Source organism: Atractosteus spatula, chromosome 7 (assembly GCF_055471065.1).
Source record: "Atractosteus spatula isolate fAtrSpa1 chromosome 7, fAtrSpa1.hap1, whole genome shotgun sequence".
In the NCBI taxonomy this organism is placed as follows: Eukaryota; Metazoa; Chordata; class Actinopteri; order Semionotiformes; family Lepisosteidae; genus Atractosteus; species Atractosteus spatula.
In genome coordinates, this window is record NC_142712.1 from 27457619 (window position 1) to 27474098 (window position 16480).

The following is a 16480-nucleotide window of genomic DNA, read 5'->3' on the forward strand; positions in this document are numbered from 1 at the left end:
TTCTTCCTCTGTGTTTGTTTCCTTTCTGTTCCTGTGTACCACACCTCTCACTGTATTGATTGGACCTCCTTTGATTGGACAAACATCCTAGGCACTGTCCTACAGGTCAATTTTAGAATTGGAAAAACCTACACCTACAAATTATTTCCAGTTATTCAAATTATTTTATTTGCATAGCAAACAAAACATGCAGCCCTTGCATAAGGGCGTGTATTACAGATGTTAACATAAGAATGTAGGTTATTTGACCTGTCAAGTTTGTTTAGTTTCTATTAGCTGATTGGTTCTCAGGATGTAATGAAGAATTTTTTAAAGATTTTCTTTTAGGTGTATAGGATATTGCAGAATTACACAATCCTTTCCTTAAAGAATGTGTCTTGTCATTGGCTTTAAATCCTCCACATAGTTTCCACTCTTTTGTATTCCACTTATCAAATTAGTTGAAATGTTCTCTAGTTTTCAAGTTATTTAAAATATCTTAGAATTTACTAGTTTGAAAGTCCGTTGCACTCTAATAAAAACCTTTAAAGGAAAAGCTGCTTGCACTTCTATTTATTTTTTATTTCTTTGTGCTATAAAAATAAAACATACATATATCTGGGAAATCTAAGGTTGCTGGTGAAAGTGGTGTTAGTGGGGCCAGTAGGGGGTGCTTACCCTGCTGTACGTGTGGGTTCTAATGCCCCAGTATAGAGATGGGGACACTATACTGTAAAAAGGTGCTGTCCTTTGGATGAGATGTAAAACCGAGTCCCCATTACCTGTACAGCACTCTGAGTGGATTGTCCAGAAAAGTGCTTTATAAGTGTAAGAAAATATTATTATGTTTTTTTACATCTTAGAAATATTTCCCACTTAGGCAATTTCTATCAATGTCTGATGCAGAGTGTTTGATTCATGCATTTACTGTTTAACATCAGGGCTTGATTTCTGCAACTCTTTATTCTATGGGCTCCTTAACGCTCTTCTCAGTAAGTTGCGGTATGTCAAAAACTCTGCAGTTAGACTTCTAACACACCTTGGCAGCAACATTAGTTGCCTATAAAGTCATGTACCCAATTCAAGATTGTTTGACTTTTAAAGATTTAAATAATCTCTCTCTGTCATACATCTCTGAACACTTACATGTTTACAATCCCTCCCGTAGGTTCTGTTTAGTGGAGGCTCGCCCTTTTGCTCACTGTTCCCCGATCAGACTTTTGGTGTCAGTGCTTTTTCTGTCGCTGCTGCTTTGTTATGAAATGCCCTTCCTCGACACTTCAAGAGAAAAAAAATTAACTCTCTTCATATCCAAGCTCTAAACTCTTTACAAGGTCCTATTTCTGATTGCCCTACATTCTATTCTATGTTCTTTTACTGTTTATAATGCTTTTGATGTGTTTTTCATTATCACTATGTACAGCATCCTTGAGTTTGTAAAGGCACTTTATACAGGAAATATTATTATTATAAATAGTAGTAGTAGTGGCAGTATTTTCTCAAATTTCTCATTTATTATTAAAAGGCTTCGCTTCTGCGCCCATTAAGAAATATACACCAAAACCCAAAAAGATTAAAGTTAAAACACATAAGCTACAGTGCATTCAACAGAATGTGCTTTGAAAAGGTAGAAATATCTGTTCTGTTCTAGCATTGTGAAAAATACCAAACAGAGAAGAAAATATTCTTAACATACCAACAGCCACATGTACAGTGCACTACTGTTAATATAGCCAAAGATAACTTATCCTACTTGGGGAATAGCTTCAGTGGGGTTTTCCAGAAACAAGGTAAACACACCAATGTGCAAAAAAGTGTTCTAATAATTTTAATTGTCAGTTACAGTGTTTGTACAGTGATCAACAATGACAGTGGGCTAAACTGCCATGACATCAAATCAAGGAGACTTTCAGCTTTCTCCCAGCTGAAGTGTTCCTACAGAATCCCTGAAATGCTTGGGGACCCCTTTTAATTAGACAATTCCCTTGGCACTGCCCTGTAGACTAGGGAAATACAAACTTAGTCGGTAAGAATTGTCAGGTTTGGCAGGTATTTTAGAATACAAACAAACATTTTATTTGAGACCAAAACTAGGACCTTTAGTTGAAGTTCAGACCTGCCTAAAATGTTCTTGTAAAATGCCACCTTGATTGAACTGAAAATTAGCAAACTTCACAAGATTATTTCAGATATGCACCTAATCATTTTAGGGGATTTTTTTGCCATTAACATCTTCAACAACAAGTAAGCAGTAAGTAAAGGACAACGTTTTTAGATCAGGTATGATGCTCTTGCAAACCCAATACTCTAGCTGCAGTGTTTTCTAATGTAGCGGTGAGGCTTATTAAAGTACTGGAATTAAGTTTTCTGCTCCCTTGCCAGTCCCAAGGCGCTGCACGTGAAAGACTACAAGACCAACAATCTCCAGGAAGCTTGGGGATTTTAATTACATTACATAATTACATAAAATGTACACCACAATTCTGTTGTAGGCTTAATTCCATTACAGATGTAAGTACTTCTGTGATTAAAGTTAATTTATCAGATCACTTTATTGGCCATATACAATATCTTGTATTATGAATTTGTCTTTTTGCAGACCCCAACTTGCTCTCCATGAGACACACAGACAGGAAGAGAAGCCTGGGGTCAGAGCACAGGGTCAATCATTTATACAGCACCCCTGGAGCAGCTGGGGTTAGGGGTCTTGTTCAGGGGCTCAAGGGGGTAGGATTCCTCTACCAGCCACGGGATATGAACGTGCAACCTTCCAGCCACAGGTGTAGATCCTTAGCAACAGAGCTACCGCACCACTATTTATGCTCTCAGAGAAGCCTTTTAAGGTATATTAGCCTAAACTTGATCTGTTTATCTTAATCTATGTTGATGTATTTTTCAGCATTTACAGTTCTGTGATTTTCAGTTACACTGAAAAATATACCATTAATCTAGCAAATTCTCTGCCTTTCACATTTGTACTTTGAATGCACACAGATGATGAATGGATTTCTGTCAATCGTCCTTCTTTTTATGTGTGGTGCTCTAGAAAATGAGTTTCGCTTTATTACGAGCAACATACAGTTAACAGGAATGTGTGTGAAATTTTCAGAAAAAAAATCTAATCTATTTAAACATACTGAGTTGTGTGACCATGATGGAAATGAATCTAAAATTATTGGATACACTTCCGTAAAGACAGGAAGACAGAAGAGGAGGTGTTACAGGACTATATATCAGAAATAATATTCAGTAACTAAAACTAGAGGAATCAAGTGTCAATAAATCTATTTGGGTCAAATAGATCAGAAAACACTTAAAAATATAGTCTTAAGAAGATGGCACTATGCACCACCACAATCAGTTTAGGAACTTTGATCATAACATGTTGTTGTAATAAACAGGCCATTTATTACTGGTCAAAACTTTCTCACTCAAACTATGTTTTTTCTTGCTACATCTTTACACTCCAGTTGTTGTCTTTTTTTCAAAATTGTTATACACATTACATTACCTACAAACACAGTTAACATACAACAGTACGTTTTCTTTTGGTTCACATTTTACTTTTTCTAATTCCTTTCATTCTCACACATCCACAAAGTCTGACATATACTCATTGATGCCTAGGTCCTTGACTGTCCTGTCACCACCAGATTCATTCAGCACCATTAAGTATAGAGCTAGACAATCAGCCTCCCTTACGCTTAACAAGACCTCTTTCACATAACTTTCTCCCTCTGTACTACAAAAAAGTGGAAATTCTCCTTTTCTTTTCTTTTAGTTGGTTAGATATCTGATCTAAAAAGAAAATACATAAAATTATTTTCATATGATTTTCTTCTCTGAAGTTTTAAACAGCACAACTGCTGCTGCTAAAGTCTCTAAAGTAACTTGACTTCTGCTTTAGAAAACAGAGATCAGTTGCAAATTTTTAGAATATCCATGTGAATCATTCTCTTACTCAATACATGGAAATTCTTTAAATGATTTAAAGGTTGGAACTTAGAGGATATGGGCTCTCTCTTGTGGCTTTGGATGGAATTACCAGCTCCCTTGCCACAGTACTAGTAAGTGATGTTTGGCCTCTGCTATGATTTGGTTGACTTTCATTTGTGATATTTTGGTTGTGTTGTGCTGGCTGTTTTCTGGGGGCAGCTCTGGGTTTAGCAAAGCCATGCAGTGGCAGAAGTTCTGGTCACTGCCTTTTAGATGTAACTAATATTTTATTGCTCTCTTCTCTATAATTATTAGTAGTGGTATTGAGATAATTTAGTCCCTGCATGCATTGCTAGGTGTTTTTATCTGCACATGGACAATCTGTTTTTACAGAACTTTGTGTACACGACTTTTATGGGGTGTTTGTCTCATTTAGTGTAATCCAGGTCTGTGATTGGACCCCACATTTCACTGCCATATAGGCCAATGGGTTGTATTGCACTTTCAAATATTTTGGAGAAAGATTTGTATGGGGGAGGGGGTGATATTGTAATGCCTCCTTATTATGGCGTAGGAAGCCATGTACACCATGCTGCTCTGATCTCACTGGCAGGTCAAACTGTTTCCAATATGTTGTTATTCAGTGTGAAATGGTACCTGTTTTCCTAAAGTTGGCTTTCTTCTGCAACACCATGACTCAGGTCTATTCCAGATTCATTGTCTGTGCCCAGGTCTGCTCCAGCAGTGCCAGGCTCTACTACTGCCCCTGCTCTGTTGGTGATAGCAGTAAAAAGTTTTCTGAGAAAGGGGCTTGAATGCCATGAATGGGTCTTGGATCAGACCTCATTTTTTAATGTGTTTGGTTTCACAGAAATTCTCAGAAAAACAATTAATTCCATGAAGTGACTATAAACTTCATGGAATTAATTCCATGATTCCAGTAAAACAACTGGAATTGTTAATATTGCAATTTGTTGGTGTACTGTTGAGGTATACACCACTGAAACATTTTATTTTTAATGATCACTTCTTTCACCAGAAGAAGGTTCCACAGCCGAAACGTTTCCTTTCTTCTCTTTTCAGCATGGAATAAACCTTTACTTGTTCCTTTGCAGCCTACGCATGCTGATGCAGCCACCTATTTGAACTATATAATAATAATAATAATAATTGCTTACACTTATATGGCGCTTTTCTGGACACTCCACTCAAAGCACTTTACAGGTAATGGGGACTCCCCTCCACCACCACCACCAATGTGCAGCATCCACCTGGATGATGCGACGGCAGCCATAGTGCACCAGAATGCTCACCACACGTCACCTAACAGTGGGGAGGAGAGCAGAGTAATGAAGCAAATTCAAAGATGGGGATTATTAGGAGGCTATGATTGATAAGGGCTAATGGGAAATTTGGCCAGGCCACCAGGGTTACACCCCTGCTCTTTTCAAGAAGCGCCCTGGGATTTTTAATGACCAGAGAGAGTCAGGACCTCGGTTTTACGTCTCATCCTATTATAGAAAGACATCCAAAACCAAAATTATCCTGAAACTAGGATCACACCTTCCCCCTTCTTTCAACGATAGACTCGTTTCCTTCTAATCCTCTCTGTTCATTTGCAGGTTTTGACTTCACACCTCTCATCACCTCTTTTGACTTCACACCACCTGAGTGTTGATTCTGCTTCTCTCCTGCTCTCACCTCCTCTCCACTCCTGGCTTTTGTTCTCCCATGATTTATTAACTGCCAATTATCCTCTCTCTCACACCTAATATTAATTTAATAATTGCTTACACTTATATAGCGCTTTTCTGGACACTCCACTCAAAGCGCTTTACAGGTAATGGGGACTCCCCTCCACCACCACCACCTGAAGAAGACTCCACAGCTGAAATGTTACCTTTCTTTTCTTCTCTTTTCAGCATGGAATAAACCTTTATTTGTTCCTTTGTAACTTAAAAAACAAGTCAGATAAGCAGTGAGAGAAGAGAAAGAAAAAAAGTGTGAGTCAGTGGTAGGGGTAGAGTTCAGTAATCTGACATCTTGCAGAAGAGACACATTGCAGTCTCTGAATCTGGAGGTTCATGCCCTTTATACTCCTATAATGCTTAACAGAGGGTAAAGGAGAATAGGAAGCCAAGATGCTTGTTATCTTTAGCCTGTATTAGTGTTAATGCCCATATAATTCTTAAAATACTACTCTGTGCTCTGTGTAGTGGGGCTGCTGGTATTGATATGAGTTATATAGGTAGTTACTACTGAAGGTGGACAGGCGAGGATAACCTTCTTCAGTAGACTGAGAAAGAATCGGAGTACAAGCTACAGAGGTGAGGCGATCATTAGGCCTTTATTTCAGCACATTATTGTCACGACCACCAGGCAGTCAAGACCAACTCTTAAGCGAGCTAATCAGCACCAGCAGCGGGTGATTATTAACAAACGCCGCCGCACGAGTTAAACCACCTGCACACACTCCACCATGCGGTGCGCAGTGCTATTTATACCATCTTCACCTGCTTCCCGCTGTTCGGTATTGAGTCTACTCCTTGAGAGCTCTACCTGGCGTTTTTCCTGTACCTCGTTTATTCTGGTTATTGGACTCCCCTTCTGCCTTTTCGACTTTGCACCTCGCCTCTCGCCTTGGACTGTTTGCTACCGGAGTTCTCCCTGGATTACGATTTACCTTACGCCTTTTGACCACGACCTTGCCTCTCGTTTTGGATTGTTCGCCTGCCTCATCTACTACCCGTGCCTGCGTCTGCACAGGATCCTTGTATCCTCCCACCAGGGATTCCTAACAATTATTTTTGTCAGAATTAAAAGGACATGACATTCAAGAAAAGTGTTAAGCGTAAGCAACTTTTTGTAAATCATTGATGCTTTAAGTCATTGTTAGGTTACAAGGAAAATATAGGCATAATGTTACAAGTGTTAAGATTACAATGATGTTATTCAAAAGATATAAAAAATATCCCTCACTACTCTTCATTCTTTTTGAACTGAACCCCTTTCTACTGTAAATATAAAATGCATTGTGATGAAAAATTCTATATGAAAACAATTTATTATTGGTAGCAATAGTAGTAGCACTCAGAAACTTTTGCCTTCTCCCTGTCTCTAGGTGACACTCTTCCAATCTGTTGGTTATCCAAGAAATCTGAGGAGGTTTTCTTATTCCATGTTGACCCATTAGTTAGTAACCTTACTGTCTCTTCATCACAGGGAGAAGTCTGACATTTTTTTCTGTACAGTCCCACAGGTAACACACCACATTCCAGTCCTATACATCATTTCTATCACCACACAGCTTTTCCATAGAGTTTGCAATGCGATTCAACTTGCATAAGATAAAAAGTGTTCTTCTAACAAGAAATGATTTTGTGTTCTGAATTCCTCAGGTGTGTCCCAGACTAGTTTTGTCATGAATGGACATCTAAGCAGGGTGCTGGGTGTTAAAAACCAGACTGGACTGTGGAAGATTACTATATCTTCCACACAGCCCTATACTGTCAAAGTTATAGGTGGACTCTTTTAGAGGCTTTGTGCATGTGTGAGCAGGTTTACATACTTGATCTTATTTAGTCCTTCTGTTTCTATATATAATAGTGTGGTGTGGAACTTATAAGAAAAAAAAAATATTTTGGTGCAGTGATTTTAAATACTGGAGTAAAGCCCTTGTAACTTTAAACTCTATAGTGATCAATATGGTGATTCATTTCTCCTATATGTTTAGTTATTGTTTTTAAAGAAATAGTAAAGAAATGTTTTAAAATAGAACAGTATATGAAAATGCTCAAATCTACTCCGTTATTGTCTGCATTCTGGATTTTACCGGGTCCTGTAATTTTATAGACACTGGTACAAATATGCCTCTCCTCCCTATTACCCGCTTTTTAAAATCTTCAAATATCCATCCATTTTCTAACTGCTTCATCCAATTCAGGGTTGCAGGCAAACCTAAGCCTATCCTGACAAGCAAAGAGCAAGAGACAGGATACACCCTGGATGGGACACTAATGCATTGCAGGGCACACAAGGACACAAACAAGAACATACTCATACCAGGGACAATTTTACCCGTAGTCAACTAACCTACCAGTATGGTAACCCCAATTTAATGCTCCATCTATACATTAAGTGAGTCTTTATATGTATTTATACAAAAAAATAAGACAGTTGGTCTCTTTGGTTTTGTTGACATCTGGACTATCCAAGAATAATCTGAACGAAGGCCATAGCTGAAATGTATTGAGTTCCCTTGTCTACCTTGTAAAGGCCTCAGACCTCAAGAAGGCAAACAGTGCACAGACCATTTTAAACACCAAAGTCAGCAAAATTTTACTTAACAATGCAAGCTGCTAGGCAATACCTGGCAAAAGCTCTTTCTCTCTCTCCTCTGTCTGTACCAGGACCCTCCCAGCACAGAGAAGTTGCCATGAACAATTCCAGACCAGCTCCATTTAACTCACCAAAGACATTTGGAAAGTGGGACTTTGTGTATAAACCTTCATTATTCACATTACAATTCTTGTGAGTTGAGCAATTAGATCAAACGCATGTTTGATGTTTAGTTCATGATACTAAATGCATATTTACTTGTGTTGGAGAACATAAAAAATATTTAGTTATATGAAACTACAGATCCAGCCATTCCAAATGCACTACAAATAATGCCCCGGAATATGGCATACTGTAACGTAGATGATACAACATTACAACTTAGCATGTTTTTCTCACAGGCACAGTAAAAACAAAAAGCTGCAAGCTTTATTTAACCCATACACAAAAGCAAATCTACAAACTATAAATATTTTCAATACACTTTGAAATGCATATTATTAAAGCAGAAATTTGTATCTCATTTAAAACTAAATGTATGAGCGGGCAGGTAGGAAGTATGGATCCTGTGCAAGACTCAGAAGAGAGAGAATACCAATCCAAATTGTGAAGCATAACATATACCAGGAAGCAAGCAAGAGGGTCAGAGAACGAAAAAAGACAATCAGAGAGCAACAATCCAAAACAAGGGGCAAAACAAACTAGAAGATCAAATACTGAATGTAGACCAGTAAAGAAATAACGCGCACTTGGGAGCTCCACGAGAATCTGCAATAGTGAGCGGGAAAGTGAGGAAAGAGGGGAACTAAAATAGTGACGGGAGTGAACGGTAATAGGTACATTACTTGCGGCGTGAGCATTTGTTAAACACAGTGCACGTGGGAATGCGAGATGTGACAGAGACGTGTGTGGAATGTGTAAAACTAAATAGCCTTTCTTAACTACTGGTTTACCACATCACTGGACTGGAGACCTCTTTGGGCTACACCTGCATTTCCTTATGAAGGCTACAATAGGGTAATAATAAGTCTTTTTAAGGGTATCACTGCAAGTTTTTGAAACATGTATTAAATTAAAATATTCATATCAAATTATTATGTAGTTGAAACTGTCTCTTAGTAGGGAACTTCTATTTCCAGAAAAAATAGCTGTAGAAAGGTTGCTAGGTTATCCGGTTGTAATGAAAGTAAAAGCTCATAAAATATGTATTTACAAGCATGTTTTGTGTTACAGAAAACACTATACCTGTACAATGAAGAGGTCTACTTTCACAGTATTATTCCAAAATAGTTCTGTAGTGGATCTTTATTCTTGTGTGCTAGTCAGATGCAGAATGTGTGACTCACAATACTTGCATTTCCATATTAATACTAAAGACACTGAAAAAAAAAACATATAATACATAGTGTAGAGGTTTACATTACTTGAGACTTTCTGTTTCAAGTCCAGATAAGCAAATGCATTTGAATGTCAATGAAAAGATATGGCACATTGCCAAATGAAGTAAAAAAAGATTAAATTTATATCTTTAATAAGCCATCTGAAGTGGTGTTAACAAGGGTATGTCATTTTGTGAATTAAGCATTTTTAAGTAATTTTAGCTGTCTAGACCAAAATGGGCTTTTTCTGCAAGAAAAAAAAAGCTCATAAGCTAATTGGAAATTTTGCATAATGTATGTTAACCCAATTAGTTCAAATTTTTGAAAAAAAGGTAATCAGATGCATTTTAATAAAAATAATTAGTATAACACGCTCACCACATAATTTGGGCAACAGATGCTGTAATATAAAATGTTTAAAAATTAAAAATTGTATAATAACAATAGTAGGATGGTAATTATCTTTTAACTCTGCACATGTAAAAAGTATTGATCTTGATATGTTTGGTTTATTTTGTATTGAGAGCAAACAGAATGTATACCAGTAATAAATAATTTATATATTTTTGTCTGCTCTGGCTTTTAATATCATGGCTTACTTTTTGTTAGATGGAGGCAACACTTGAATTTATATTTGCTTGTTGTTTTGGGTATCCTAGAGAGACGCTGAAGAGTAGCGTGATGCAAGCTACATTACATACACTTCCGGATCTTTCGCGTCGCTTAATATAGGTCGCTTCGCGCTACTACCCAAAGGCAGGAAATGTTGTAACTTGAAGTAGACTCCACTTCCCAGTATGCAACTCGGAAACGTGATCTTACATTTGTGACGTATTCATCTTTCGAAAAGAAGAGGGAGAGTCCAGAGCATTTCTTGAATTTTGTTGCTGAGAGTATAGATTAAAAGTTTCTACAGCGGTAATGACCTCGTTTTTGAGATCTCATTAATCGTAAAATACGTAATTTTAGAAGACATTTTGTAATAATAGACATAATAGTTGACGAGCGTGTTACCGACTACTTCGGCTTGAATCGTAACTTAAAATGTATTGTGCAGAACTTGAGCTGGGCCTCTACGTACTGTTTAGAAAACTCCTGTATATTTCATCAGTTAACCTAATTTAGAAGTAAAAGTACTGCATTTCGTCCGTAATGAATGCGAAATGCAGCACTCTAACTAGATGAAGAATAACGTTTTTAGTTCATAGGAAAATTCCTAGGAAGTTGTTTGAATATCTTGGCATAGATAATCAAGTATTCTGGATTCGAAAGTTTATCGTTGTGCACTATATTGCCTGGCCTATTGTTAATGTTTGTTTTCATCGACGTGAAGAAAAAATGCAGAGATCATTAAGGCTGAAGCGTGAACTGCAGTTCATCAGCACAGAACCACCACCGGGCATATCCTGCTGGCAAAACGGTGGTCAGATGGATGACCTGAGGGCTCGTAAGTGTACTGTATCTGTGCTTTACTCCAACATTGCTATTTAAGCATAAATTGTTTGCTTTGTTTAATATGTCGAAAGAGCTTTTGGATTTTGCCGACATTCTTGATACTTATTGACAAATTAAGCATGTTTGTTATTGATTTTTTTTAATAGGAGTTAACTTAATGAGAATTCAACGTTTCAATGTTTTCTATGTATTGGAAGTGTTTGAAGTTTAAATTCATCTCTGCAGCGCAAACTTTTTTACAAATGGGTCAAATTTTAATTTTAAAAAGTAAAGCTTCATTTTATAACCACTGTTTTCAATTAGTTATTTTATTGGTTTTGTCTATCATATGGTCTTCATCTGGATTTTCTTGGTGAGAAGTTACTACAAAGGTTTACATGATAGTTGTTATCACTATGGAATTCAGTGGTCTGCCGTTTTATATTAAAAAGTACCTAGTAGAAAAAATGTTAAATGATTGCAGAAATTATTTTTTCTGCAGTGCAAAAATGCAAAATTTATCTTTTCAGAGATTGTGGGTGGTGTGAACACTCCTTTTGAAGGAGGAGTATTTTCATTGGAGATAAAGATTCCTGAAAGGTAAGGATGACCATATTCAAAAAGGAATGTTTTTCACTCAGCTTTATTTTTGCCCAGGCAAAAAAAATAGATATTCCATGCTTTCTGGGGGGATGAATAGTCCGTTTCATATTTGCTGTTTGTAATAGTAAGAATTCAAAGAAAAAAATCTTATTATTATTTATTTTTGGGCTAACAAACGTATTTAGATATACATAGGGTATTTAATATATAGACATATGGTATATAAAATTATTGCATTGTTGCTGAAACATTAGAGATGTAAAACAAACAACTACAAAATGAGAAAAAAGCTGTCCATTGTGAAATTCATCCAAATTTGCATTAAAAAAGTTTGCCATATACTGTCACATGATGTACTACATATTGTATGTATGATTAAAAACATGAATAACCCTCTTTCATGTAATAATTAAACTACTAATGTATTGGCTTTAAGTTAAAATATCATTTCTGCACCTAAACAACAGTAATTGCAAACTTAGTCACTTTAAAATTAAATTTTTACTAAAAAAAAATCTCAAAATAAAACAAAGCCCTCCTCTGCATCCAATTAGCACTTTCTCCCTTTGCCTCTGCCCCAAACTTTAGTTGAGCCTGTAAAGTTGTCTCCAGGCTGTCATTCCCTACACTGCTATGATTGAGATCTGGATATTGGGTCATGCATAGGTGGGCCGGGGGCAGGGAGAGGCCCATTTACTGGTTTGCTAGATTCATCTCTTGATCCTAATTTATTGTCCTGCTGGTTTAAAAGTTGCGCTTAACAACCTTTGGTTTGGCTTGTTTTCATCTATCTCTGCTGTTCGTCCACCCAAGACCCCATTGGTAGGACCGAATTGCAAATAAGCAAATTTGTGAATGTTAAATTTAAATATGTTGAGACTTTACTGTATTCATTCACTACGCATCATAAGTGATGCATCAACACCAAGTGAGCCACCCCTGCAGTTTGGTGCTATTCAGGTGTCCGTGTCATGTTGTTTACACCTTTTAACGCAGTATCTTTAAATTTATAAGGTGGTAATTTAAGAATTGCTGGTGCTTACATAGCTGGAAGGTCATATGGTATGCCTCCCTGGAATTTTTTTCAGAATATTGCTTTCTGGTGCACTTTGAACATGAAAGTTAATTGCAGTCCCAATTCTTCAGATCAGTTATTAAATCTCATTAACAAAATAATTGATGGTTTCACAATGTAATAGGGCCCCATTTGTCTCACCAGAACTAGAAGTTTTATTGCCTCGTACTGAATCGCAGACAATGAAAGCAATGACAGACGACAATGACAGATTGTTGAAGTCGATTTCAATTTCATATTGTAAACATTTCTTTTTTTGTTTTAGTATTGCAATAGGCTGCTGCTCATACTTATTTGTGGAATTCTTTGAAGAGTTTGCTGTCGACAAAAATTATTAAGGGGAACACTTAAATTTTGTTATATAGTGCGTTAACCTTAGTGTAGTTCTTAATTCTCATTTTAAGTGTACTGACTTAAAATGGAGGCATCTTAAGTCTTTCTTCATAATGTATCTTTAAAGAGCTGGGACTAAATTCTTACTTTATGAGCATGCAGAAATGTTGGCAAATTATTTTGCACATATTGCTTTTCAAATGCAGATTTTTAGTATTTGATTTTTTCCCCTATCTTTAACCTATTAATTCTCAACTTAAATAGCATATTTTTTAAATGAAATATAATGTATTATTGTTACTTTAAAAACTTTTTGTGCACCAGCCTTTTCTGTATGGAATTATATATGCTATATGCTTATTCTGGGAAAGAAATACTCCCCTGAAGTGAATACATGTTCCAAGTTAAGTAACTTATTGTTTAATATTTTATTAGGAACAAAACTGGTGCTTACTTTATTTGAATAAATATACACTGCCAAAATGTATTGACTTTTTATGTTTCATATTGTCTTGCACTACAGTTATGATACGTTTTCACTAGATATATATGCACCGTATATAATGTATACAGTTGTGAGAAAATTCCAAAGGGTTCACAAACTATCTGGATTTCTGCATGAATGGCTCCTTAAATGTGATCTAATCTTCATCTAAGTCATAATAATAATAAATAAAGACAGTCTTATTTAACAAACAACACATACATTTTACATTGCCATATCTTTATTGAACAAATGGTTTAAACAAGGTCATTGATGGAAAAAGTATGTGAACCTCTAGGATAATGACATCTTGAAAAGAGGGTAATTGGACTCAAGTATTCCAATCAATTGAAGTGTGGGTTTGACCTGCCTTGCCGACTAAATAAAAAAATCACACAATTTTGGTCACCTGCTCTTCACATCAGAATTCTGTTGAAGTGCAATATGCCCCGATCAAAAGAAATTTCAGAAGACCTCAGAAGTAGAGTTGTTGAAGCTCATAAGACTGGAAAGAGTTACAAAAGGATTTCTAAAGACTTGGGCCTCCATCAGTCCACAGTCAGGCAGATAGATTACAAATGTAAGAAATTAATCATTGTTGCTACTCTCCCTAGGAGTGGGCATCCTACAAAGATCAGTACAAGGGCACACCATACAATCTTCAAACAGGTGACAAAGAACCCTAGGGTAACAGCTAAGGATCTTCAGGCATCTTTTGCACTTGATAATGTCTGTGTTCTTGAGTCTACCATTAGAAAAGCACTGAACAAGAGTGGTGTTCATGGGAGCTTACCATGTAGGAAACCACTGCTCTCCAAAAAAAACATTGCTGTCTGTCTCAAGTGTGCTAAAGACCACCCGGATTTCCACAGCACTACTGGAACAATGTTCTGTGGACAGACAAGACGAAAATTGAACTTTTTGGTAAATGTACACAGCGTTATGTTTGGAGAAAACAAAACACTGCATACCAACACCAAAACCTCATACCAACTGTGAAGCATGGTGGAGGAAGTATAATGATGTGGGGCTGCTTTGGTGCATCAGGGCCTGGATGGCTTGTAATCATTGAGGGACCAATGAATTCCAAGTTGTATAAGGAAATTCTACAGCAGAATGGCAGGGCGTCCGTCTGTGATCTGAAACTCAGAAGAAATTGGGTCATGCAACATGACAATGATCCAAAACACAGGAGTAAATCAACAACAGGGTGGCTCAAACAGAAGAAATTCTGTATTTTAGAATGGCCAAGTCAGTGTCCTGACCTCAGTCCCATTCAAATGCTGTGGTGTGACCTGAAGCAGGCTGTTCAAGCAAGACATCCCAAAAATATACATTAACTGAAACAGTTTTGTAAAGACGAATGGGCCAAAATACCTCCTAACTGCTGTGCAGGTCTGATCAGCAGCTCCACAAAGTGTTTGGTTGAGATTATTGCCGATAAAGGAGGTTCTGCTAGTTACTAAATATAAGGGTTCATATACTTTTTCCGTCAGTGACCTTGATTGTTTAAACCATTCAGTAAAGATATGGCAATGTAAGATGTTGTGTCTGTTGTTTGTTAAATAAGACTGCGGAAATCCATATAATTCCTAAGGTTCACAAACTTTCTCACAACTGTATTTTTTTTTTATTAATCTTAACATTGTTTCCTGTGCTGATTTTCTAGAGATAAGTCACCAATCCTGGAGAGCCCCAAAAACAGTTAATCTTATAGACCACCTGCTTTTAAAGGTTAGCAGCATCTGTAAGATATTGATGAATCAAGTAAACAATCTGTTCAGTTATAACCTATCTGATCTTTCAGGGCTGAAGAGCAATTAAATATTTATATCTGAATTACTTAATTTAACAAATCACTTCTTTAATTGATGAAAATTAAATTGGTCAATTTTTTTAGAAACAGGTGATTGAATTGGTGCTCTGTAGGTTGGATATAACTGGTCTGGAAGATGTAAATATGTCAACATAAACACCTTTCGTGGAAGCTCTAGAAACATACTTTTGTTTCCAATCTTGTTTGCTATTAATTTTATTGTGAATTTTGTCTAAATCTATTTTGAAATTTCTCTTTGGCTTTCTCTAATTCTCCCATTTTGCCATCTTCTGCTAACCTGTTTAAAGGTTTAGATAAGTTAAATCATTGAAATAAATGAAGAAGTGACCTTGTCCTAATCCTGATTTCTGTGGTACTCCAGTAATTATATCACCCCCAATTTGAGCATTTATACTTAATCTGTATGCGGTTGTTTGATATCCATTAACCTGTTCTCAATCCAAAGGCCCAAAGGTATACATTAGCTTGAATGCTTACCACCTGCAATTTGAAAATTGCTCTTATGTGGAAGTTTTATCAAAGTCTTCTGCATGTTATACATCGTTATATACTCTGTATATTACTGCTGTAGCATGTTCAAAAGAAAGCAAGTTCTTAAAATATTGCTGTTCTAGAATTGTTTTAAGTGACCAGATACATTTGTGTTTTCGAAGGACTGACATACAGATGCAGCCATTCAAAGTGCGCGGTACAGACACGTACCGGAGGTAATTGGCTATGGCGTCGCGCATTGTGACGCACGATGACGCGCGGTACCGCGGTACGTGATTGGTTGACCGACAGGGGCACTCGTGGTCCGTTGGTCTGTCGTAGAAAGATTTACAGTAAACATCTTTATTGTGCCCGTTGTAGTATTGAATATTTATATGGAATTTTACCACTGAAGGGAAATCTTAGTAGCTGAGCATAAAAAGAATAGGAGCATACTGTAACGTGTGTGAAGGCCATAAACGATATTAATTTTGGAACATAAACATACAGTATATGGCTGGTCTTGGTACTTTAAAGAAAAAATACACACCAGTATTCCATTTCTCCCTAAACATTTTAAACATCGAAGTCTTTAACTAAAGAGATACCGG

At 36.7% G+C, this 16480-nt stretch overlaps 1 protein-coding gene across 2 annotated transcripts in view; it reads left to right on the forward strand.

Annotated features, from left to right (window-relative positions):
- Nucleotides 1–10484: 10484 nt before the first annotated feature.
- Nucleotides 10485–16480, forward strand: part of ube2t (ubiquitin-conjugating enzyme E2T (putative)) — a 40582-nt gene continuing 34586 nt past the window's right edge. For both annotated transcript variants that reach the window (XM_088921450.1, XM_088921451.1), the window contains exons 1-3: nucleotides 10485–10550; nucleotides 10966–11079; nucleotides 11597–11666. In XM_088921450.1, the coding sequence (XP_088777576.1) occupies nucleotides 10971–11079; nucleotides 11597–11666 (179 nt within the window). In that variant the 5' untranslated portion in view covers nucleotides 10485–10550; nucleotides 10966–10970. The remainder of the gene's footprint in view (nucleotides 10551–10965; nucleotides 11080–11596; nucleotides 11667–16480) is intronic.